Genomic DNA, 27,064 nt, shown 5'->3' with positions numbered 1-27,064 from the left:
GTGCTATAAATTTCCCTCTACGCACTGCTTTAAATGTGTCCCAGAGATTCTGGTATGTTGTATCTTTGTTCTCATTGGTTTCAAAGAACATCTTTATTTCTGCCTTCATTTCATTATGTACCCAGTAGTCATTCAGGAGCAGGTTGTTCAGTTTCCATGTAGTTGAGTGGTTTTGATTGAGTTTCTTAGTCCTGAGTTCTAGTTTGATTGCACTGTGGTCTGAGAGACAGTTTGTTATAATTTCTGTTCTTTTACATTTGCTGAGGAGTGCTTTACTTCCAATTATGTGGTCAATTTTGGAATAAGTGCGATGTGGTGCTGAGAAGAATGTATATTCTGTTCATTTGGGGTGGAGAGTTCTATAGATGTCTATTAGGTCCGCTTGGTGCAGAGATGAGTTCAATTCCTGGATATCCTTGTTAACTTTCGGTCTCATTGATCTGTCTAATGTTGACAGTGGAGTGTTGAAGTCTCCCATTATTATTGTATGGGAGCCTAAGTCTCTTTGTAAGTCTCTAAGGACTTGCTTTATGAATCTGGGTGCTCCTGTATTGGGTGCATATATATTTAGGATAGTTAGCTCTTCCTGTTGAATTGATCCCTTTACCATTATGTAATGGCCTTCTTTGTCTCTTTTGATCTTTGATGGTTTAAAGTCTGTTTTATCAGAGACTAGGATTGCAACGCCTGCTTTTTTTTGTTCTCCAATTGCTTGGTAGATCTTCCTCCATCCCTTTATTTTGAGCCTATGTATGTCTCTGCATGTGAGATGGGTCTCCTGAATACAGCAGACTGATGGGTCTTGACTCTTTATCCAGTTTGCCAGTCTGTGTCTTTTAATTGGAGCATTTAGTCCATTTACATATAAGGTTAATATTGTTATGTGTGAACTTGATCCTCATTATGATATTAACTGGTTATTTTGCTCGTTAGTTGATGCAGTTTCTTCCTAGCCTCGATGGTCTTTACATTTTGGCATGTTTTTGCAATGGCTGGTACCGGTTGTTCCTTTCCATGTTTAGGGCTTCCTTCAGGGTCTCTTGTAAGGCAGGCCTGGTGGTGACAAAATCTCTAAGCATTTGCTTATCTGTAAAGGATTTTATTTCTCCTTCACTTATGAAACTTAGTTTGGCTGGATATGAAATTCTGGGTTGAAAATTCTTTTCTTTAAGAATGTTGAATATTGGCCCCCACTCTCTTCTGGCTCGTAGAGTTTCTGCCGAGAGATCTGCTGTTAGTCTGATGGGCTTCCCTTAGTGGGTAACCCGACCTTTCTCTCTGGCTGCCCTTCAGATTTTTTCCTTCATTTCAACTTTGGTGAATCTGGCAATTATGTGTCTTGGAGTTGCTCTTCTCAAGGAGTATCTTTGTGGCGTTCTCTGTATTTCCTGAATTTGAATGTTGGCCTGCCCTACTAGGTTGGGGAAGTTCTCCTGGATGATATCCTAAAGTGTGTTTTCCAACTTGGATCCATTTTCCCCCTCACTTTCAGGCACCCCAATCAGACGTAGATTTGGTCTTTTTACGTAATCCCATACTTCTTGCAGGCTTTGTTCATTTCTTTTTCTTCTTTTTTATTTTGGTTTCTCTTCTCGCTTCATTTCATTCATTTGATCCTCAATCGCTGATACTCTTTCTTCCAGTTGATCGAGTCGGTTACTGAAGCTTGTGCATTTGTCACGTATTTCTCATGTCATGGTTTTCATCTCTGTCATTTCGTTTATGACCTTCTCTGCATTAATTAGTCTAGCTGTCAATTCTTCCACTCTTTTTTCAAGATTTTTAGTTTCTTTGCGCTGGGTACGTAATTCCTCCTTTAGCTCTGAGAAGTTTGATGGACTGAAGCCTTCTTCTCTCATCTCGTCAAAGTCATTCTCTGACCAGCTTCGATCCGTTGCTGGTGATGGGCTGCGCTCCTTTGCAGGGGGAGATGCGCTCTTATTTTTTGAATTTCCAGCTTTTCCGCCCTGCTTTTTCCCCATCTTTGTGGTTTTATCTGTCTCTGGTCTTTGATGATGGTGACGTACTGATGGGGTTTTGGTATAGGTGTCCTTCCTGTTTGATAGTTTTCCTTCTGACAGTCAGGACCCTCAGCTGTAGGTCTGTTGGAGATTGCTTGAGGTCCACTCCAGACCCTGTTTGCCTGGGTATCAGCAGCAGAGGTTGCGGAAGATAGAATATTGCTGAACAGCGAGTGTACCTGTCTGATTCTTACTTTGGAAGCTTCCTCTCAGGGGTGTACTCCACCCTGTGAGGTGTGGGGTGTCAGACTGCCCCTGGTGGGGGATGTCTCCCAGCTAGGCTACTCAGGGGTCAGGGACCCACCTGAGCAGGCAGTCTGTCCGTTCTCAGATCTCAACCTCCGCGTTGGGAGATCCACCGCTCTCCCCAAAGCTGTCAGACAGAGTCGTTCGTGTCTGCACAGGCCCCCGCCGCTTCCCCTGTTGGTCTTCAGCTGTGCGCTGTCCCCAGAGGTGGAGTCTACAGAGACAGGCAGGCTTCCTTGAGCTGCTGTGAGCTCCACCCAGTTTGAGCTTCCCAGAGGTTTTGTTTACCTACTTAAGCCTCAGCAATGGCGGGCGCCCCTCCCCCAGCCTCGCTGCTGCCTTGCGGTTAGATCGCCGCAGACTGCTGTGTTAACAATGAGGGAGGCTCTGTGGGCATGGGACCCTCCCGGACAGGTGAGGGATATATTCTTCTGGTGTGCCCGTTTGCTTAAAGCGCGGTATTGGGGTGGGAGTTAGCCGATTTTCCAGGTGTTGTGTGTCTCAGTTCCCCTGGCTAGGAAAAGGGATTCCCTTCCCCCTTGCACTTCCCAGGTGAGGCGATGCCTCGCCCTGCTTCAGCTCTCGCTGGTCAGGCTGCAGCAGCTGACCAGCACCGATTGTCCGGCACTCCCTAGTGAGATGACCTCAGTACCTCAGTTGAAAATGCAGAAATCACCGGTCTTCTGTGTCGCTCGTGCTGGGAGTTGGAGACTGGAGCTGTTCCTATTTGGCCATCTTGCTCCGCCCCCCTCTTTAACTCTTAAGAGGTTTGTCATCAACGTTATAATCACTAGATCTGATTAGTCTACCCAGTAACTGATAATCAGTGCAGAGTCTAGAACAAACCTCTCAGATCACCTTTTTTCTCTGACGTTAAGATACACTTAATACCTAGCTTGTGCTTTTAGGCTGATTGACATGCCTGATTAAATCACATGGCTCTCTTTTCCTTTAAGAAGTGGCACGATTCCCTCTGTACCCTCATGCGTATTCATGCAGGTTGAAAGGAAAGGTCACCAAGTCTCTTCTTATCTGGGTGTATTGTCAGAATATAGAAAAACAGGACTCTGACAGGCAGAGGCCCAAGTTGCTTATTGCATCTAATTAGAGGGTCATCACTCTGGACTTAGAAGCAAAAGACCTAGATTTGTGTCCTCTCCTTCTACTACTTAGTAAATAGTAGCTTAAACAAGTCATAGAACTTGTACTTTAGTCTTCTCAACTGTAAATTATGGAAAATGTTTCTTAGCTCACTGAATGGTTTGCGAGAATGACATAATGTAAATAAATGAATTTTATAAACTCTAAAGCCCTATTGAGTAAAAATACGAAATGTAATATTTATTTCCTTTTTGGGACAAGTTATAACAATGTCTTTACACTCTTTATCCATGTTTGCCCTTCTCCGCATTTAGGGTGCATCGTTAAAAGGCAAAAGAGGTATCATGCTTTTTCTGTGAAGGAAAAAAATACCAGAATTTTAAAAAGTATTTTATTTTCTGTTTTAGCTATCGACTTCAATATTATCAAGATTCTAAACAACCCAAGAGCATATGCGTTGCCCATATCCAAGGAAGAATCAGGATTATCAAGACTAGCAAAAAAGGTTTGGAGTATAATAATTATGAAAAAATTTCTTATTTATTTAATTTGCAATTTGTGCTGTACACAGGCAATGCTGGTTATTACATTCTTAACATATATTTTAGAAAAGAATTTAATGGTCAAAAGAGATTTGTTTGAAGGTTTAATCTTAATATTAAAAAGTTTTATTTTCTTCTGAAAATATCCCCATCTCTAATGAAAAATATCATAATATTTATCTTTTTTCCTCACAACATGTCTTGTCACTGTTTCTCCTTTGGTTGACATACAGAGGCTCCATCTGGTGTTTGCACATGAATATGATCTCAATAAGCAGCAAAGTTGCAGGGAAAACTTCAAAGGAGTATCAACAATAGTTGACCTGTCCTTACTTCTTAAGCCATGGTCCTAGAATAATTGACCACATGTAGATACTGTTACTCTTGAGTCTTGAATGCTTAGTTTCTCAACATTCTTGAAGGTGCCTTGCAAGTAGAGATTTCATGGACTCACCACCATGTGTTGCCTTAGCCAAAATTTGATGAGATCATTGACCTGAAATTCTGAATTTGATATCTTAATCTGTTAGACAATTAAGTTTTAAGTTGGTCATAGTTTTTATTGCTAAAATGTTGTCTACATCATCTTATCAAGTCTGATAAGATAATTTATTTAAAATTAAAAATTATGCCTATATAAAAACCACTTTCTGAAAGTCAGTATTTATGTTTTTCCCAGTATTTAATAACCCAAGCTTAATAAAATATCTTCCTACTGTATTCTGACCTTCACAGTGAGGCTAAGGATGGTTTTCAGGCACTTCAGATACTAACTGGTGACGTATAGAAGTCAATTTTGAATCAATAACAATGTCACACCATTTCCTTTGGGGAAATATTGCCAGTTTAGAAATCAGAGATAAGTAATAGAAATTATATATCTGATCTTCAGCAAACACCAAAAATGGTCTCTCGAACTTTGTTTAGTAATTAACACATGGGTTTGCAACAGATTAAACAACCTTTTTCAGAGGATGCTGTTAACAGATAGACATTGGAAATACATCTTTAGTAGTAACAGCACATTGCTGCATTTTTTGCCCTGTCCCATTGTACTAATCAGCTTGGACTGCCATAACAAAATACCATGGACTGGGTAGCTTAAACAACAGAAATTCATTTCTCATAGTTCTGGAGGATGGGAAATCCAAGATCAAGGAGCCAGCCAATTTGGTTTTCTGGTGAAGCCTCTCTTTCTGTCTTGCAGACGGCCTCTTCCTTGTTGTGTCCTCATATGGCAGAGAGAATGAGCTCTGTCTCTTCTTCTTATAAGGACTCCAATCCCATCATTGACAACCTCATCTAAACCTAATTATGAAGAGCTCTGAAATAATACTGCTTGAGCAATGGCCAAACTATTTATAAGTATTTCTTCTGGAAGGAAAAGACTCTGAAGGCCACAATAACTGTTTTCAAATATGTAGAGAGCTACTGTAGGAAAGCAGAATTAGAGTTTTTCTGTGTGGCTCCAAAAAAAGTATAACTTTTGCCAATAAATAAGCGAAAGACACGGGGATATAGATTTCAGCTCAATATGAAAAATTTTCCAGACACCAAAGTTGTCCAAATGCTAAACAGGTGCCTGTGGGTTTCCAGTCCCTGAAAGTAACATTGGGTATGAGCATTGGCAGAACACATATTCAAGCCCAAAAATCAGTGTTTAGCATTCTATTCATTGTAGCAATTATCCTTCAATAAATTAACCGAGAAATTAGGCACCTAAATCACCCCTTGGACTTTCTATTTCATCCTTTATGATCATTCTTAAGTTTATGGAGTTGCTTGATTCTTTGATTTTAGGGCTAGGTTGACTTGACAATAAAAGTCTTGCTTCATGGAATCTTAAAGTGCTCTGACAAATTTCTGCTATTATCTTTCGTGGGATGAATGGAAACATTAGGATTTCTGTTCATTGGTTTGGCTATTTGGAGTGTCTCTAGCAAGAGGTTTTTGGTCAACTTGCAGCATTCTGCTTTAAAAAACAGAAAACCAGGCCAGGTCCGGTGGCTCACGCCTGTAATCCCAGCACTTCAGGAGGCCCAGGCAGGTGGATTGTGAGGTCAGGAGATGGAGACCATCCTGGCTAACACGGTGAAAACCCATATCTACTAAAAATACAAAAAAAATTAGCCAGGTGTGGTGGCGGGCATCTGTAGTACTAGCTACTCGGGAGGCTGAGGCAGAAGAATGGCATGAACCCGGGAGGCAGAGCTTGCAGTTAGCCAAGATCGCGCCACTGCACTCCAGCCTGGGTGCCTGGGTGACAGAGCAAGACTCCATCGGAAAAAAAAAAAAAAAAAAAAAAAAAAAAAAAAAAAACCACCAGATTTGCATTTAATACCTATTTGCCTCTTACCTGGCTGAACTACTCTTAAAAACCATGAATTTTTATAGAGGAAAAAAGGCTGCAAACTGATTTTCTTAATAACTGATAACTGCAGAAAAATAACAGAAATGTCTATTTCTAGAATTTTAGTAAGATGGAATGTTTATCTTATAGTACCCAAGAAAGAAACAGGAAGGGGATTGCAAAACATCTATCTAGACAGGCAAACTTTTTAAAAATCTAAACTGAGCTTGGGCTAGTTTTGCATACATTTTGAAAATCGAGCTATATATAACCCATTGTGAATTATGGGAGCTTAAAATGAAGGAGTGATTTACATCAGAGAAAACATGTCTGATACTGACATTAACTTTTTCCTGGCAAAGAATTGCTATTGATTATGATAGTCCCATTATTTGAAATGATTCTGTAGCTGCTAGGAATTCTGAAACATATTTTTTGCAAAAACCTATAGAATAAAAAAGTGACCATAAGCAAAAGAAATTCAAGAGAACTGTATGTATCAATAAAAGCAAATGAAAACAAAATTTTATTTCCCCACAGGAAGTGTAATCAATAAAAAAATCTCATAATGGTATTACAAAGATTGAGGAAAACTTAAAATATTAGTAGTTGCCATACTGACATTTCTCCCATAAGAAGGGAATAATAGAATCTTGGAGTAATTATATTTATGGTTGTTGTATTCTTGACATAGGATTTTTGGTCAACAGGTTTTTTTTTTTTTTTTTCCCATCAGCACCTTGATGCTATCCTACTGCCTTCTGGTCTGTTTTGTTATGATAAGAAGTTAGTTATTAATCTTATTAAAGTTCACCTATATATGAGTTGCTTTCTCTTGCTGCTTTTGAGATTTTTCTCCTTGTCTTTATTTTTTAAAACTTTGTCTAGGATGTGCTAGGTGTAAATTTATTCTACTTAGAGATTGCTGAACTTCTTGGATGGGTTTTTCATAAATTTTGAAAATTCAGACCATCATTTCTTCAGATATTTTTCCTATGCCTTTTCCTGACTTTGTTCATTTTCTTCATTTTGTTTTTTTTTTTCTGTTCTTAAGACTGAATAATGTCTATTGCCTATATACAAGCCTGATAAATCAAAAGGGTAGAAGAGCCTTACTGCACATACTTATAGACTCTTACTTTGGTAAATTCCTCTAATTAAGAAGATGCTTTCTGGAATTTCCTTTATTTTAATATATCAAATTGTAACTTTATGCTAAATATGAAGTTATATTTTATTCACACTTTTTTAGAAATATAAAAGTAATCATCATCGTGATTCTTTTCTTCCTCTTACAGTCGCACTATAGTAGTACTGGTCCAGAGTTTAATCGTGTTCTCTTCAATTTTGGAGGTCAGAGTCCATTGATTTTATATTATCTTAAGATGCATGAGCTGGCTGGTATTTCCAAAGCACCTAAGAAAACCGAGATTAAACTCACTAAGATATTCCAGGAACCATATCCTTTTTAAAGCTTTGCTTTAATATGATTTGTTTCAAAAATAATATTCAAAACGTTTCACTGAATGTCTCAACTGAGAAAAAAAATTGAATGCATGTTTTATCAATGCTTCTCTTTAGTATTAATATTTACTTATGCTTAAAACTTTTGGCTAAACTATCTTCTTTTTTAGATCTAATGCTATGATTTTGCATGTAAGGAAAATAAAACAAACATTAACCTAAAGAACTTTTAAAACTGGTATACTTGGTTCTTTGATAAAAGGCTATATTTGCAACTTTACTGTTCAGTGACTGGTTTCAAACATTTTTCAGAATTATGAGGCATGGGCTTCTAGCCTTCTCCAGAGAGAGTTTTAGGCATGTTTTAGCTGTGGAATTCTTTGCTCCAATGAAAATTGATCAGAACAATTTTTACACATAAAAAAAATTTATTTTTATGTGTAAAATAAAAAATAAGTAAAAATCGGAGCTCTTTGGTTGAAGCAGGGGTAGGGCCCAGAGTTCTGTTTTTTACAGTCCTGTCTATCTTCAGTATAACTTTTCTTGGCCCAGTCCTCATTAAGGACTCAGGTGAACCCCAAAGGAATTAGAACACTAGCCACTAAATTGGAGTGTGGGCTGCAGTGGCCGCCCCTGCAGCAGCGGCGATCCCAACCTAGCCCGTCTGCCCGCGCCTGTCCGGTCCGGTCCAGTCCGGCCACGGAGGCAGCGCAGTGGCGGGGCTCCGAGCCTATCCCGCCTAGTGAGCCGCGCCGCGCCACCCCACCCGGCACCCACCAGTCCGATGGGGCCGCAGCTGCGGCTGTCCCCTGCCGAGGCCGCCCTGCTCTGGGGCTTCCTGCTCCCCCTGCTAGCCGCTCAGGAAGCAATCTTGCATGCGTCTGGAAATGGCACATCCAAGGACTACTGCATGCTTTATAACCCGCATTGGTCAGCTCTTCCAAATACCCTAGAAAATGCAACTTACATTAGGTTGATGAATCTGACTTCCACACCACTATGCAATCTTTCTGATGTTCCTCTTGTTGGCGTAAATTAGAACAAAGCAGTTGTGGTGCAATGGGGAAGCTGACATTTTCTTGAAAACACTGGAATTGAACAGAAAAGAGGTGCTGAAGCAATGTTAGTTGTCAATAACAGTATCCTATTTCCTACCTCAGGTAACAGATCTGAATTTCCTGATGTGAAAATACTGATTGCATTTATAAGCCACAAAGACTTTAAAGATATGAAGCAGACTCTAGGAAATAACATTACTGTGAAAAATGTATTCTCCATCGTGGCCTAACTTTGATTATACTATGGTGGTTATTTTTGTAATTGTTGTGTTCACTGGGGCATTAGGTGGGTACTGGAGTGGACTAGTTGAATTGGAAACTTGAAAGCAGTGACAACTGAAGATAGAGAAATGAGGGAAAAAAAGGAAGAATATCTAACTTTTATCCTCTTACAGTTCTAATATTTGTGGTCATCTGCTGTGTTATGATGGTCTTTATTTCTTCTACAAATGGTTAGTTTATGTTATGATAGCAATTTTCTGCATAGCATCAGCAATGAGTCTGTACAACTCTCTTGCAGCACTAATTCATAAGACACCATATGGACAATGCACGATTGTGTGTCGTGGCAAAAGCATGGACATGAGACTTATTTTTCTCTCTGGACTATGAATAGCAATAGTTATTGTTTGGGCTGTGTTTCGAAATGAAGACAGGTGGGCTTGGATTTTACAAGATATCTTGGGGATTGCTTTCTGTCTGAATTTAATTAAAACACTGAAGTTGCCCAGCTTCAAGTCATGTGTGATACTTCTAGGCCTTCTCCTCCTCTATGATGTATTTTTTGTTTTCATAACACCATTCATCACAAAGAGTGGTGAGAGTAGCATGGTTGAACTTGCAGCTGGACTTTTTGGAAATACTGAAACATTGCCAGTAGTCATCAGAGTACCAAAGTTGATCTGTTTCTCAGTAATGAGTGTGTGCATCATGCCTGTTTCAATATTGGGTTTTGGAGACAGTAGAGGCCTGTTGATTGCCTACTGTAGAAGAGTTGATGTTCACACTGGTTCTTCTTATATAGACTATGTTTCCTCTATGGCAGCCTATGCTATTGGCATGATACTTACATTTGTTGTTCTGGTGCTGATGAAAAGGGGCAACCTGCTCTCCTCTATTTAGTACCTTGCACACTTATTACTGCCTCAGTTGTTGCCTGGAAACGTAAGGAAATGAAAAAGTTCTGGAAAGGTAACAGCTATCTGATGATGGACCATCTGGATTATGCAACAAATGATGTCTGGTGAACAGATTGTCCTGTGATAATATTACGTGGAACTGCTATAATGTGTTATTGATTTTCTGCAAATAGACTTTGACTTTTTAAATTGATTTTTGAATTGACAATCTGAAAGTCTTCAATGATATGTTTGCAAATATATATTTTTATGAGCTGGTACTGACAGTTACATCATGTTAAAGTTGTGCCTTCAAATTAAATAAAAGGATATGGTATGTGTAGTTTCCAAGATGTTTTACATACAGTATATTTTGCTAAAAAGAAAAACAAATAAACAAACAAACAAAAAAAAAACAAAAAAAACATGCTTTGACCCACCCCTATACTTTTTTACTGAAATGTTTCTTCCACCTGTAATGGTAGATAAAAGCATTACTATCAAAGTGAGTTTCTGAATGGGTTTTACTGTAAAGAATTATGCAAACTTTATCTGCTTTATAGAAATAACTGTTTAAGACCACGCAAGAAGGCGGTTCAACAGTGAAAATTTGGACCTTATATCACTGCAGAGGTTAGAAATGTATAGTTTTGGAATAAATATAAGTGCATATTTTTGTAGTATGTTTTTTTAAAACTCCTTTCATAAACTTGAGAACTGAAATTACTTCAGACTGCATGTGTATTATATTAAGAACATTTTTTCAGGTGTAGAGAAACATAATATATAGAACTAGTCACTAAAAGGAGACAGAAACTGAAATCTAGTGGTCTGCTGGCTGTTTTTTTGAAAATGTAGCTTAAATTTCAGTACTAACATTCAGTTTCACTTTGGTATTTCTGATCTTTGAAATTTGGTTCTGTTGATGTTAAGCTTTGATTTTTTAAAAATTATTTTTCTTAAGAAATTATGTATTAATACATATGACTTATTGTTGAATACAACATTCCTAACATTATCCCACATTCCCCCACCTCACCCTTTATCTTTTTTTGCTTCCTGATTCCCACCCCTTGCCCCATAGGTAGTGGCTGTGGCTGTTAATCTTGGTGGAGGATGTACGAAGTGTGGTTCAGAGAAAAGAATTGGCAACAACAGCAAGAGACTTGGTGTTAGTCTCGGTTTAATTACAATACAAGGAAGAGCTGAGTAATTTGCCACAGCTCAAGACACTTGTATCTCAGCCTTCTCATCTGCAAAATTAAGTAGGTTAGACCAGCTAATCACTCTGGTACCTTCCAACTTGAAAAATTTTTTCTCTTTATTCTTTGGTAAATTTCAGATGTGGCTTGAACATTCTCCTGGGAGTCAGAGGTCAAATTATCTTTCCATTTTCTTTTATTTTATCTAAGAAATTCCCAAATGACGAGTGATAACAAAGGCAGCAGGATTTTTCATTTCTCTGTAAATAATGTATAAAATATGTGAATGATCTATATCTTTCATCTAAAGCCAGTTCAACTTATTAAAAAAATAAACTTAATCCTTTTAAAATGGATCAGACCTTTGATATTTGAACTAAATTTTGTATTAGAGACTTTTTTTAATACTTTTTCTTTTTTTATTATTATTATACTTTAAGTTCTAGGGTACATGTGCACAACGTGCAGGTTTGTTACATATGTATACATGTGCCATGTTGGTGTGCTGCACTCATTAACTCGTCATTTACATTAGGTACATCTCCTAATGCTATCCCTCCCTTCTATCCCTTCCCACAATAGGACCCGGTGTGTGATGTTCCCCTTCCTGTGTCTAAGTGATCTCATTTTTTTCTTGTAAATTTGATTGAGTTCTTTGTAGGTTCTGGATATTAGCCCTTTGTCAGATTAGTAGATTGCAAAAATTTTCTCCCATTCTGGAGGTTGCCTGTTCACTCTGATGGTAGTTTCTTTTGCTGTGCAGAAGCTCTTTAGTTTAATTAGATCCCATTTGTCAATTTTGGCTTTTGTTGCCGTTGCTTTTGGTGTTTTAGACATGAAGTCCTTGCCCATGCTTATGTCCTGAATGGTATTACCTAGATTTTCTTCTAGGGTTTTTATGGTTTTAGGTCTAACATTTAAGTCTCTAATCTATCTTGAATTAATTTTCGTATAAGGAGTAAGGAAAGGATCCAGTATCAGCTTTCTACTTATTGTATTAGAGACTTTTAAACAATTGTTCGCTTTTGCTGAATAAATTGCAAACAGAGAAGCTCCACTGACCATCAGTCCCTCTGCTTAATGCGGTCAGGGGTCCTTTCGTTTATGGCAAATGACTTATCTGACGTTAATTTTGACTTAATTTTGACTTATCTGACTTAATTTTGCCTTCATTGTATCAAGTTTGGTTTTTTTCCAAGAAATCTGATTTATTTGGCAGACTCTGAGAGAGAGAACACATTAAGTGCCATTTTAAAACTCTAACTATATTTTCATTTATAATATTAATAAGGTATTTGCCAAAATACAGTTTTTTTTATCTGCAGCCTCATCCCAGCTTTATGATATTTAAAAGCCTCAATCACATTTTATAAAGAATGTTAAATAAAATGATTGGGTTTTTTTTTTTTTACTACATTGAAATAAGATAATTTGTCAAAATATTTGGTTTCATATGACTGGAGTAGTAATTAATATTTTAACTTCATTATTTAGATTTTGTTCCTCAATAGCATAGTTATGGTACATCCAGAAATCTGAAGTCTGAGTTATTTGATACAAATTCTACCTTATCCAACCATTAGTTATTACGGAGGTAAAATCTTGTTCTAATTTGCTATTAAAATCTTATTGGTTAAATAGAAATAAGAAAAAGTGTAATTACTCAAGTTTCTTTATCCTCAATGTCAACTTTATCTTGTAATTAAATGTATAGCAACCAAGCTGACAATAGTGATTAAAAAATTAAAGTACAGAAATATTTTATTTGGGGAGTCAAAATGAACAAAGGATAGGGGAGATGAAAATTTGATTTAAAAAGCTGTCATCTCTTCCTCTCTTACTCTCTTACCACCAGTAACTTTAAGGGCAAGAGAAGCTGTTTTTTCCCCCTTCACATGTCTTTAAAATAATGATACACTGTATTTATTAATTTTCAATGCAAAAAAATGTTCTTAGTTAGAAAGTCCCTATGAACAGTTTTGTGGCTTATCAACAGAAATCACAATCTCAAATTGTAATGTAGATTACTTTTACCTTGGTTTAGTTTAACAAAAATAAATGTGAGGTTTGCTCGGAAAAGCCTTGATAGTCTAATACATTATATACATTTTCCTCTAGCTTGTAAATGTTTTTTAGATTAGCAATTCCTTGTTATTAGAGTCTGCAATTTATTTCTCTTTTAAAGAAAGAGAATTTTAACTCATCTGCTATTGTCATTCGTATATTTTACTTACATGTCCAAAGAGATTTTAGTGAATTGATACATTTACAGTAAATACAAATGAGCTTTCCAGTTTTCCTTGCTCTTTCAATTTATGCTTTAGTATAAGCAAAAATTATTATTTTTACGTTTTTAAAAATTTTCGTGGGTACATAGTAGGTGTATATATTTATGGGGTACATGAGATGTTTTGATACAGGCATGCAATGTCAAATAAGCACATCGTGGAGAATGGGATATCCATTCCCTCAAGCATTTATCCTTAGAGTTACAGACATATTTTACGTTTGACTAAAAAATATTTGAACTAATTTATTTAAGCTTGAGCTCTAAAATTTCAGCCTGATCTTAACCAATGAAATTTCAAAAACAAAAACTGTACTTCAGTTTATAATTGAATTGAATTCAGTGTAGACCATTAAAAAGAAATATATTTATAATATATATTGTATAATATATAGTATATATAACGTATTTTATATATTTATGTTATATATAATTATATAATATATAATATATAAACATTAATATATTATATTACATTATATATTATTATATATCATAATATATAATATATATTACATTATTTATTATATATTATGTATTATATAATATACTATATACTTTATATATTATATATTACATTGCTTTGCATCTATATATTATATAATATATATTGTTTTAGTTCTATATATATTATATATATATATTATATATAAATAACTTTATACATTTCCTGGAAGAAAGGTACCCTATAAATTCAAAAGATCTGAATCAAATTACTCAACTTTTTGGAATTTGATCCTCTACTGTAATACTCATATATGAGATTACTGAATTTTCAGAGTAAAAAAATTATTAACAGGGTAATATATAGGCCATATTATAGTGAAGATCATAAGTATAAATTTCCTTGTTTAATGTTTCAAAAGTTAGGACAGCCTTTGTATATAAATATGTTCATTGGAAGAAAAGTTATTTTTAAAACTAAATTTTTATATTAGTCCTCCATTACTGGCAATTAAGGAGCAACCAAAAAAATGTAGAATATTTAATGTCATCATGTGGTTCTTTGATTAGGCATAAAAAGTATTGCAAACAGCTTTTCTGTTCCTTTGGAATATGAATCTTTTTAATATCTAAAGTTAATCTGCAACATTTTCTAGTAGGACAAGTCAATATATTAAGTAATTTTTGCCTGTTTTATACCTTCTGTTGTATTTTGTTCAAATGAAAACAGTTTTGAAAACACATGATTGAATTTTTACTTCTCAGATCATTGGCTTGGGTGTGGAATTTCTTAACACTTTGATATGTAAGTTAGTGTAAATTAATACTTTTATAACAATATTAGGCTTTATATTTTTATGGAATATGTTTTAAAATTTGAAATTTTTGAAGTGTTAATTCAGTAGTACTTTAAACTATCATTATGTGCCAATACTGACATGAAAAAAAACTATGTATAAATTTACTATAGTATTCAACAAATTCTATTTTAAAATAAAAAATGGAGTGTACATAGCTCTGGGTATAAAAAACTTAAAATTCTTATTTATATGTTTATATCTTCAAAAATGAAACACAAGTTGTATCTTACAAATATTTAGTAAGCAGTTTCCCTCACTCAGCTGATATTTTATGCTGCACTCTCCTATGTTGAGCAATAACGATGACATCTTTTACTTGTGTTGTTTTCTGACTATCATAATATAGTGCTGTTTTCTTTGGGTAGTTAAGCAGATTTATGGATTATATCATCTAGTTCTAACCAAACTAACACTCACTAATGAGCCAATAGCTTTAAAAGACTCCTGAAAAGAAACAGTGTCTTGATGATAATATTTAATAATACAAGAATACATTTTTAAAAACAAGAAAATGGCAGAATAATATTTCTTCTACTCCCTGAAGGAGATCTTTTTCAGCCATGCTATGAGATAAAATCAATGATGACCTAATCAGTTCTGCCAAGATGTAGGTCAAAAAAATAAAAATAAAAATATTCAGAAAGAGTTTTTGAAATATGTGTATACATTATTATTATAAGCAATGAATCTAATCCTATGTGTATTTTTTATTTTTCAATGTTCAGTGATAGTATAATGCTGGTTTAATTACCAAAGCATTTAAAAACAAACTGTCCAGAACATCAATACAAATCTCTATGATTTCAGGACAAAAGGGTTTGAGGTACTATTAATAAGTGAAATAAGTTGAATTTTGCTTTTAAAATATTTTTCTCGTCTCACTCTTTTCTATTTATAGATTGCTTATCTTTTATAATGTACATAATATATTAATACAGATTGATGTGAATATAATTTATAAATTTAAATTTATACCTACATGGGAGTATACTCACATATCTTTAACTCATAGGATACATGATCAAGAGGGTGTAGAGATCACTGTTCTAGCTAATTCTCAGGACCCTTCCCAGGACATTTCTCCCATATTTCAGTCAAGACAACTTCCTGAGCTTCACTGACCACAAGCACGTGGAAATACCATGGACAGCCCTGGAACACAAGGAGAGAGGCAAACTACAGGGTTAAATCAGACTACAGGGCAGGTTCTCAGATTTGTGACTTGAGTAGTGATGGAAGAATTCTCATCAAGGTTGAATTATGTCCAAAGCAAAATTTTTTAAATCTTTGGAAATGAAAGTTGAAAGGTATCTAAAACCTTTCACAATAGATTACTTTTATTTTTAACTACTTTTTATTGTGATTAGGCTTTGATTGTGTTTGATTTTTGATGGGCATGAATTTGTCCAACAGCTATACAAGGATTCATCCACCAGTTAACTGAGAATGTGGGAAGAGTGTGAGTATGTGTGGGGCGGGGAAGGGAGAAGTGGAGACCTAAAGTAAGTAACTTAGCGGAGGATTTGATCCCATTCAAATTTGAAAGAAATCACCCTTTAGAAAGTAAAGCGTCTTTCTGAGCTTATAAAGTATAATGGCCACTGATAAGTATGTTTCTAGACTTAATGAGCAACATGATAATAATAATGATGCCTCACTTACATCATCACTAGGAGTTTTTCAAAAAATGAATCAGATTCCCCCTATATATTATTGTTGGAAATGACAAGAGTCCTGTGACAAATGGGCAGAGCAGGCACCCATCACAGTCACTCTACAGATAAAAAAACCAGAGCACAGAGGTTAGGTGGCTTGCTCAGGTGATTCATGCAGCAGTGCCATTTAATTCCTGACCCATGGGTGCTTTCCTGACATCACGATCCAGGCTAGAATTCTCCCTGAGCGTGATATCAGTGCCTGCTGGCGGAGCCAAAAAATATTTTATCCAAGATACTGATAAGCTATTTCCAAAATTTGTGTAGATTTCCTATAATTACATGTGGAGATTTTGATCATTGAATTTATCTCTATCTCACTCAAATTTTACATTGATGCTATTCAGCATATATAACATTCTTATTAGTTTTCTCTGAACTCACTGCAATTGTATGGTTTTCCTGAAGTGGAGACTCCAGACAACATGTTACAGCAAGTGTACCTACACAGAGTGAGAAAATGAGAGAAAGCAGAGATGTAGATGCAGAAAACTCATAACAAAAAAATATAGAATAATCCATCATATTTGAGGTAGGCGGACTCTAAGATGGTACTCAATCAATGATCCCCACCTTCTGATATTCATGCATTTATGTAATTCCTTCCATTTGAGTGAGAGTTGAATCTATGACTTGCTTCTAACAAAGAGATTATAATAAACATAGTGGGAAGTCTCTTCTGAGATTCGGTTACAAAAAGACTGATATCACTACTGCTTACTCTTCCTTGCTCACTCTCTGAGAGCTCTCTGGGAGAAGCCAGCAGCCATGTTGTGAGCTGAAGGAAGCCCACATGGTAAGGAAGTAAGGATGGCCTTCAGTCAACAGCCAGTGAGAGACTGAGGCCCTTAGTCTAACAATGCATGACAAAAAACATCTTGCCAGTAACTGTGTGAGTGAACTTGGAAGCAGATCTTCCCTCAGTTGAGCCTTGAGATGACTGCATCCCCTGCCCACAACTTGATTGCAACCTGCAAGAGACCCTGAGCCAGAAGCATCCAGCAAAGCCAGGCCCAGATTCCTGGTCTATGAAAGTAATAATAATTGTTTGCTGTTGAAAACTGCTAAATGTGGGGGTAATTTGTTATACATGAATAGAAAACTAATACATTGTATGAACAAACTCTGACTTAGATAACTGTCATTAAGATTTCTATAGCCTCAATTACTTAATCACATTCTAGCGTAACCATTTGTCTGCTTGTTTTTCTCACCCCATAGAAAACAAAGACTAATTTGTATCCCTGACACCTGAGAAAAGTATCTAGTACACAATAAGTATTAAATAAATGTATGATGTATAGGGTTGCATGACTTTATGTAAAGATAAGATCAAATTTTGTATTTTTCAATGAAACATGACACATAGCTAAAATGAAGAAAACTAGAGGACAGAGATAGAGATAATCTTTGAAGTTATTATTATCAAACTGATGTTTAAAAAAAAATCAAATAATTGCGTACCAGACACTGTTCTAAGTACATTTACTAATCCATTTAATTCTCATTTAAACTTCTGAGATAGACACTATTTTTGTCTCTATTTTACTGATAAGGAAACTAAGCACAGAAATTTGGGTAATTTGCCTGAAAATACTAGAATAAATGACAGCACTTGGAATCTCTCATTGGCAGACTAGTTTCAGATCTGATGCACTAACAACCTCTGGTACTTAATTGTTTACCATAGAGCAGAGGTCCCCAACCCCTGATACTGGTTCGTGGCCTGTTAGGAACCAGGCTGCACAGCAGGAAGTGAGTGGCAGGTGAGCAAGCGAAGCTTCACCTGTATTTACAGTCACCCTCCATTGCTTGCATTACCTCCTGAGCTCTGCCTCTTGTCAGAGCATTGGCAGTGTCTGATTTTCATAGGAGCACAAACCCTACTGTGAACTGCACATGCAAGGGATCTAGGGTTGCATACTCCTTTTGAGAATCTAATGCTGGATGATCTATCACTGTCTCCCGTCACTCCCGGATATGACCATCTAGTGCAGGAAAACAAGCTCAGGGCTCTCACTGATTCTACATTATGATGATGTGTATAATAGTTTCATTATATATTACAATGTAATAATAGAAATAAAGTGCACAATAAATGTAATGTGCTTGAATCATTCTGAAACCATCCCCCTCACACCTGGTACCCTGAAAAATTGTCTTCCATGAAACTGGTCCCTGGTGCCCAAAAGGTTGGGGGCCGCTACCATAAGGGACTTTAGCTCCAGAAAATAAAGGCATATTATCGGCTTTTAAAGATAATCACAAGTATGGCTTGGGGGAAGGGTGATAAGAGTCAGAGAAGTCAACAGAAGACAAAAAGGAAGGGATGCTAGAATAGTCCCTCATATGTAAGGATACACAGTTAGTTGAAATTTCTACCATTGTTGCTGTGTTAAATCACTTTAGCACTTTTCCCTCCAGACCTTTAAGGTTACATTACCAGGCAAATTCTATTTTAGAATCTTTCTATTTTAACAAGATATTTTTAAACTTACTTAAACAAACTCAAACACAAAACAATATCATATTTGATCATAACAAAGTCTTTAAATTAGAATCTGTGGAACAGACATATTTAAAAATAAATTTAACCAATCCCAAATCTAGCAGAAGATAAGAAATAACCAAAACCAGAGCCGAACTGAAGGAAATTGAGATGTGAGAAATAATACCAAAGATCATGAGTCTAGGATTTTGTTTTTTGAAAGAATAATACAGATAGACTGCTAGCTAGACTAATAAAGAAAAAAAAGTAGATCCAAATAAACATAATCAGAAATGACAAAGAAGACATTACTACCAACCCCACAGAAATATCAAACAACCTCAAAGACTACTACAAACATCTCTATGCACACAAGCTAGAAACCTACAAGAAATGGATAAATTCCTGGAAGATACAACCTACTAAGATTGAACTAGGAATAAACTGAATCCCTGAACAGACCAATAACAAGTTCTGAAATTGTATCAGTAATAAAAAGCCTACCAACCAGAAAAAGCCCAGGACCAGATGGATTCACAGCTGAATTCCACCAGATGTATAAAGAAGAGCTGGTACCATTCCTACTGAAACTATTCCAAAACATTTAGGAGGAGGGACTCTTTCCTAACTCATTCTGAGGCCAGCATCATCCTAATATCAAAACCTGGCACAGACACAATAAAAAAAGAAAACATCTGGCCAATATGCTTGATGGACATAGATGCAAAAATTCTCAACAAAACACTAGCAAACTGAATCCAGCAGCATGTCAAAAAGCGAATCCACCATGACAAAGTAGGCTTTATCTCTTGGACACAAGGTTCATGCAACATGTGGAAATCAATAAATGTAATTCATCACATGAAACAAAATTTAAAACAAGCCCAAAAGATTATCTCAGTACATGCAAAAAAAGCTTTTGATACAATTCAACATCCCTTCATGATAAAAACCCTCATCAAACTAGACATTGAAGGAACCTACTTCAAAATAATAAGAGCCATCTATGACAAACCCACAGCAAACAGCATACTGAATGGACAAAAGCTGGAAGCATTCACCTTGAAAACCAGAACAAGACAAGGATACCCACTCTCAACACTCCTATTGAACGTAGTATTGGAAGTCCTGGTCAGAGCAATCAGACAAGAGAAAGAAGTAAAAGGCATTCAAATAAGAGAGGAAGTGAAACTATCCCTGTTTATAGACAATATGATCCTACATGTAGAAAAACAATAGTCTCTGCCCAAAAGCTCCTTAAGCTGATAAACAACTTCAGCAAAGTTTCAGGATACAAAATCAATGTACAAAAATCAATAGCATTCCCACATACCAACAACATCCAAGCTGAGAATCAAATCAAGTCTGCATTCCCAATGACAATAGCCACAAAAAGAACAAAATACCTAGGAATACATCTAACCATGTAAGCAAAAGATCTCTACAATAATAATTACAAAACACTGCTCAAAGAAATCAGAGATGCCACAAACAAATGGAAAAAAATTCAATGACTGTGAATAGGAAGAATCAATACCATTTAAATGGCCATACTGCCCAAAGCAATTTACAGATTCAGTGCTATTCCTATCAAACTACCAATGACATTCTTCACATAATTAGGAAAAACTATATTAAAATTTATGTTGAACCAAAAAAAAGAGCTTGAATAGCCAAGACAATCTTAAGCAAAAAGGACAAAGCTGGAGGAATCATGTTACCCAAATTCAAACTCCACTACAAGGCTACAGTAACCAAAACAGCATGGCACTGATATGAAAGCAGACACAAAGACTTATGGAACAGAAGAGAGAGCTCAGAAATAATGCTGCACCCTACAACCATCTAACCTTTGACAAAGTTGACAAAACAAGTAATGGGGAAAGGACTCCCTATTCAATAAATGATGCTGAGAAACTGGCTAGTCATATGCAGAAGATTGAAACTGGACCCCTTCCATACACCACATACAGAAATCAACTTAAGATGGATTAAAGACTTAAATGTAAAACCTAAACCTATAAAAAACTCTGGAAGATAACCTAGGACATTCTGAACATGGGAAATGGCAAAGATTTCACGATAAAGATGCCAAAAGCAACTGCAAGAAAAACAAAAATTGACAGATGAAATCTAATTAAAGACCTTCTGCACAGCAAAAGGTTTACTCTGTAAACAGACAACCTACAGAATGGGTAGAAATATTTGCAAACTATGCATGTGACAAAGATCCAGTGTCCAGAATCTGTAAGTGTATTAGTCTGTTCTCATGCTGCTATAAAGAACTACCTGAAACTGGGTAATTTATGAAGAAAAGAGGTTTAACTGACTCACAGTTCTGCAGGTTTGACAGGAAGCATGACTGGGGAGCCTCAGGAAACTTACAATCATTGCAGAAGGTGAAGGGGAAGCAAGAATCTTCTTCACATGGTGGTAGGAGAGTGAAGGGGGAAGTGCTATACACTTTTAAACCAGCGTATCTCATGAGAACTTTCACTATCATGAGAACAGCAGGAGGGAAATCCACCCCCATGATCCAATCACCTCCCACCAGAACCCTCCCCCAACACATGGGGATTACGATTCAACATGAGATTTGGGTGGGGACACAGAACCAAACTATGTCAATAAGGAACTTAAATCAACAAGCACAAAACAAACAACCTTATTAAGAAGTGGGCAAAAGACATGAATGAACACATTTCAAAAGAAGACATACACGTAACCCACAAGCATATGAAAACATGCTCAACATCACTAATAATTAGAGAAATGCAAATCAAAGCCACGATGAGGTACCATCTCAGACCAGTTAGAATGGTTACTAAGGAAAAGTCAAAAAACAACAGATCCTGGAGAGGTTGTAGAGAAAAGGAATGCTTATACACTGCTGGTGGGAATGTAAATTAGTTCAACCATTGTGGAAAGCAGTTTGGCAATTTCTCAAAGAACTCAAAACAGAATTACCATTCAACTCAGCAATACTGTTATGGAGTACATACCCAAAGGAATATAAATCATTCTACCAGGAAGATACATTCACGCATATGCTCCTTGCAACACTGTTCACAATAGCAAAGACAAGGAATCAACCTAGATGCCCATCAACAGGACTAGGTAAAGAAAACGCAGTACATATACACCAAGGAATACTGTGCAGCTATAAACTAACAAGATCATGTCCTTTGCAGCAATATGGATGGAGCTGGAGGCTATTAACCTAAGTGAACTAATGCAGGAATAGAAAACCAAAACCACATGTTCTCACTAATAAGTGGGAGCTAAACATTGAGTACATGTGGACACAAAGAAGGGAACAACAGACACCAGGACCTACGTGAGGGTGGAGGAAAGGAGGAGGGTGAGGATCAAAAAACTGCCTACTGAGTATTATGCTTCTTACCTCAGTGGTGAAATAATCTATACACCAAATCCTTGTAACATCAATTTACCTAGGTAACAAACCTGCACATGTACCCCTGAACCTAAAATAAAAGTTAAAAAAATAATTTTACATCATAGGCAATATTTTTTATTTTAAGTTTTTAAATTAATTTTTTAATTAACAAATTACAATTGTATATATTTGTAGGGTAAAAAGTGATGTTATGATATATGTATACATTGTGGAATGACTGAATCAAGCTAATTAACATATTCATCACCTTAAATACTTATCATTTATCCCTCCTAACTAAAATTTTGTCCTCTTTAACCAAAACCTCCACATTCTGCAACCCCACAGGTAATATTTCTATTGATAAGGAGTGATTTGCCTAAATCACAGGAGGGAGGATGACATTATTGTCAATGTATAAGGATTCACATGTAAACACTGAGTAGATTGGAGGTATGTATGGAGAGGACTGGAGGGAGTCAATGAAATTTCACATCACAGGACTGCTTATGTCTTCTGACATGATTTTAAATGTATATTTATAAAGTAATAAAGTTGATTACTAGTTAATGTACACGAATTCATTAGCAGAACATTTAAATATAATTTTTGAATGATCTTTTGAGTTTTATTAAAAACTCGATCACTTAATATTTGAATTATGAGTAAAACAGAAGAAAAACTTTGATGTCTAGCTAGGATTTAGAGCTGAATGCATGGTGTATCTTTAAACTGCTGAATATTGGATAAAATATATTTAGAGCTCCTAATTCTCCCTTCATATTTTGTCTATATTTTTATAAGCCACCTCAAGCCCTTTAGGTGTTGAGACTAAGCTAACCAAAGAATACCCAAAATTTTAATAATTTTTTAAACATGCGAAATCAAAATTATTTTAAAAATTGAAAACTCAGAGCCAAAATGTTGGTGTAGTCTGCATGGGTCTTGTTAAAAAGAAAAGTGTATAAGCCATATCTGTATTTCTAACATGAGTTTTAAACATTCACATTTTGTTGCAGTTTAGAAAAATCTGAACTCAATGTAGTGTCATAATGAGTACATTGTTACTATAAACACATGCTTCCACTATCACACATGCATACACAGACTTTTTAAACATGTAAATAGTGTCCAGGAATGACTTGTTTAAACTCAACAATTGAAAATAATGTGGGATATATCAGCACTTATCCTAGCATAAAAATAAAAGCTATGCAAAGAAATAATCTGTTGTGAATTATCTGTGATGTGGGAGAAGAAAATTGTCAACAGTGAAAAAAAGAACTCTGAGACTCCAGAAGTGTCACCAGCTTTGTATTCTTTTTACCAGTATTTACATAATGATTTCCAATAATCTTCATCACATGAACACACATATTTTTCCCATTAACCAATATGTGAATAACAACTTGTAAGTTATTATCAAAGTGACTATCAATTGTATTTTTCATTTCAAGTCAATGACTACTTACTTAATTAATATATGGTAAGAACCTGGTAATGCAATCACATTTTTAAAAGGATAAATTAGCTGAAATACAAATATCTGAAAAAACCATCAAATCCAGAACCCTCCCATCTAGTTATTTTTCCAATATATACAAGGTAAAATATCTTTTTTCCCTCAGTCCTTCTAAAATACTCTGGGTGAAGTGAATAGGAAAGCCTATACTGCAAGAAAGTTTGTTCCATTATTTATGAGATTTTACAAAAGAAAAAACCCTTATTTTCCATTTTCCTTCAACTTCAAAAATTGGGTGTCAATGTCATAAAATTATCCGTTAATGAGATTTTTCAGATAATAGAAAGCACATGTTAACTTGATGAAAAATGAGATCTTTAAAAAATACATTTTTGTTCAAAACATACAGGCCTAAAAATCCTGTGGCAACACAGAGATAAAAGACTTTCTCTGCCAAAATATGATGGAGAATTGATACTTCCTCTCATTGTCTGAAAAGAGGAAAAATGGAGACACAGTGTGATCCCAAACAGAAAGGAAGAAGGAAGATGAGGATCAGAGAGGAAACATAAAACCTCTGAGGACTCTTCAGCAGTATAGGAAAAAAATTTACTCTAATTTGAGCCCAAATTTGAGCCTCGTCTCCATTCATATTAAGCAGATGAATTGGACTAAATAAATGTCAAGTCCCTATGATTTTGTTGGAGGAATTTGACTTTCCACACTATCAGTGGCTGAATTGGCAACTATTTCCATTTTTCCCTGAAATGATGACGTTCTCATTTCGTCAACTCACCATAGAACCAAGTTCTTCTGAAGCTGCACTAAGAAAAAGAATGCTTAGATACTGTTTTTGCCATTGTCTGCTGTTGACTCCCCTAAAAGACTACCAGAATAACTTGTTGACCAAGCAAAGCTAAGTTGAATACACTGATTGCAGTAAGACAGAACACCAATATAACAGAGCTTTAGGAATGTCTCAAAACCGAGAAATTCCAGGAGGATATTTATGGGGTTTTAAGACCTGAGGTAGGTGATTTTGAGGCAGGCTTTGCAAGATAGGGAATGGCACTTGGGATTTGGTAGAGGTTATGATATTATAATTTTGGATTGGAGGGACCAGTGGAGCAAAGGTCTTCAAGTGAACTGTGATGAGGAAGCTATTTTAGTTTGTTCACAGTCTTATCTTCAGGGAAAAGGATGTTCTGGAGCAAGCAACTAAGTTATTTTTGCTTACTCTCAATATTATTAAACATAGCGACAAAAAATTATGCATAACACAGGAACAGGAAAATAAATAAGGTAGATGCTCTGAAGCCTAGATAAAGAAAAATAAAAGACATTCTTCAGCTGCTGGGGTGGGACAATACTGAAGGCAGAAGACCCTTGGCTACCAGTAGCCTACAAGGATTTCCTCAGCTGATAATAGTGGACTTACTTAAGGTGAGTCCTATGGCAGATTATATTTTTCAAGAGGCCATAACAATATTGCCCTTCCCAAATGCTCCTATTACATGTGACCTCACCAATTCTTCCATCAAGAGATAGCACCAATGTCCACTGCCCTTGAATTTGGACAGTCTTTTGTCATTTCCTCAACCATTAGAGTGTGACTTCGTAACTTCGAGACAAGGTGATAAATGGCTTGACAGCTTCTGCCTGTTTCACTCTTGCCTTTGGGATGCTTAGTCTTGGAACTAGCTGCTGTATTAGTAAGAAGTTCAGACCATATGGAGAGTCCATGTTCCGGTTAGCAATCACAGCTGAGGATGGGCCACAGCAAGTATCAACCCCAGACACATAAATGAGGAAATCTTTGAGATGACTCCAGTCCCAGCCAACAATTGACCTCAACTACATGATAGACTCCATCTTAGAATAGCCTAGCTGAGCCCAGTCAACACCTGGAACTACAGAGGTAATAATATAAATCAGAGTTGTTTTATACCCCTAAGTTTGAGGTTGTTTGTTATATAGCAGTAGACAACTAGACCATATTCCCTTCCCAAGCTAGCCCACATCCACTGATTAAGGTGAAGTATAAAGATATGGCCCATTGGCCCCAATTCAGAACAATTCTGAAGAGTCATCTGAGCTTCAGACCCACTATAGGGTCAGCTGAGACATCCATTGGAACTGTTATCACAGTTCAACTTTTCTGTCTGCCCGATGTTACTTTATTCCCTTGAAACCACAGGTGTTGATTCCAAGAGCACTCAAATAACCGTCCTACACACTGATCTCTGTCTCTAGGTCCGCTTTCCGGAAAACCCAACTTGGGACAGTATGTGTGTTAGTTTCAGTTCTCACCATTACAGAGGAAACAATCCATTGATTGCTCACTACTTTTCTTCTAGATCTCCAATAGTCGATTAGATGGAAGCAGATTTTTAAAAACTATATGGGAATTATATGTTTTAGAAAAAAATCAACATTATCCTATGGTAAGATCTCATTTGCTGTCATGACTTAGAGTTGCATGCTCTAGAGTTTGGACGGAATTGGCCATATCTTCTTTCCATATCTTCCGGGAAAGACTTTAACATGATCTAAAAGGAGTGGCTAAGTACTGAATTAAACTAACAATTCCATAGCTAGTAGTCATTTTTGCATTGTGTGGAAGACATTTAAAACTCTATTTTATTTGTATAGAACCAGTGTATAATCACACACTGTACCTATGCTGTTCTTATTTCTGTACTACATGAATTCAAATAATTGCAAACAAGGCTAACAAAAATAAATGATCTACACAATGGATAATTTCTGTGGGAGAGAATGAGAAAAATTCATTGATGATAGAGATCAAACCACAGCATATGGTTGAGTAGGTTATGCACTGGCCAGTGTGGTTCCTCTAATAACTGTGTAGCATGTATGTGCTTAGCGGTACATGGTGGCCTTAATAACATGCTTTTAAGGGGGAATGTGATGCACACGGAGAAACCTGTTCCATGCAGTGGATTAGGATGAGCCATCAGCAGTCTCTCCTTTGTACTTATTCACTCTCATTTATCCCTACTGTTGGCCCAGCTCACTTTGTCTTTGGCTTGCATATCTCAGAGAACACTGTTAGGAAAGGAAAAGTCATACTCACCCTGGAGCAAATAAGAGAGAAGCTTCCTGAGTGTTAGGGATTATAAAAGGCAAATGGTGCAGGAAGACCCACCAAAGTAAAAAATTAGATTATGGAAAAAGACAAATCACAGTTAGGGGTTCTGAATCTGTTGTTTTAAGAGATGAATGATTTGTTCTTACTTTTAAGCTCAGTTTTGTGGAGCTAGCCCATAAAAGACAGTTTAAACTACT

The 27,064-nt window shown here is 36.1% G+C and overlaps 2 protein-coding genes and 1 pseudogene across 6 annotated transcripts in view; 2 read left to right on the top strand and 1 right to left on the bottom strand.

Moving 5' to 3' along the window:
• FAM227B (family with sequence similarity 227 member B) overlaps nt 1-27,064 on the top strand; it is a 307,689-nt gene that overhangs the window by 254,415 nt on the left and 26,210 nt on the right. For 2 of the 3 annotated variants that reach the window (XM_030931652.1, XM_030931653.1), the window contains exon 12: nt 3,776-3,873. In XM_030931652.1, the coding sequence (XP_030787512.1) occupies nt 3,776-3,873 (98 nt within the window). Of the gene's footprint in view, nt 1-3,775; nt 3,874-7,558; nt 7,720-27,064 lie in introns of all 3 variants that reach the window. The other variant, XM_010356628.2, reaches the window with a different exon arrangement.
• The window catches only part of GALK2 (galactokinase 2), a 224,419-nt gene continuing 204,326 nt past the window's right edge, over nt 6,972-27,064 (bottom strand). For all 3 annotated transcript variants that reach the window (XM_030931651.1, XM_030931648.1, XM_030931650.1), the window contains 2 exons: nt 8,692-8,812; nt 6,972-7,676 (listed from right to left, as the gene is read on the bottom strand). In XM_030931651.1, the coding sequence (XP_030787511.1) occupies nt 8,693-8,812 (120 nt within the window). In that variant the 3' untranslated portion in view covers nt 6,972-7,676; nt 8,692. The remainder of the gene's footprint in view (nt 7,677-8,691; nt 8,813-27,064) is intronic.
• Nucleotides 8,819-10,077, top strand: LOC115897728 (annotated as a pseudogene).

Source organism: Rhinopithecus roxellana, chromosome 5, assembly GCF_007565055.1.
Source record: "Rhinopithecus roxellana isolate Shanxi Qingling chromosome 5, ASM756505v1, whole genome shotgun sequence".
NCBI classification, from domain to species: domain Eukaryota; kingdom Metazoa; phylum Chordata; class Mammalia; order Primates; family Cercopithecidae; genus Rhinopithecus; species Rhinopithecus roxellana.
The sequence above is the reverse complement of the archived record's forward strand: the minus strand, read 5'-3'. Positions and strand labels throughout refer to the sequence as shown.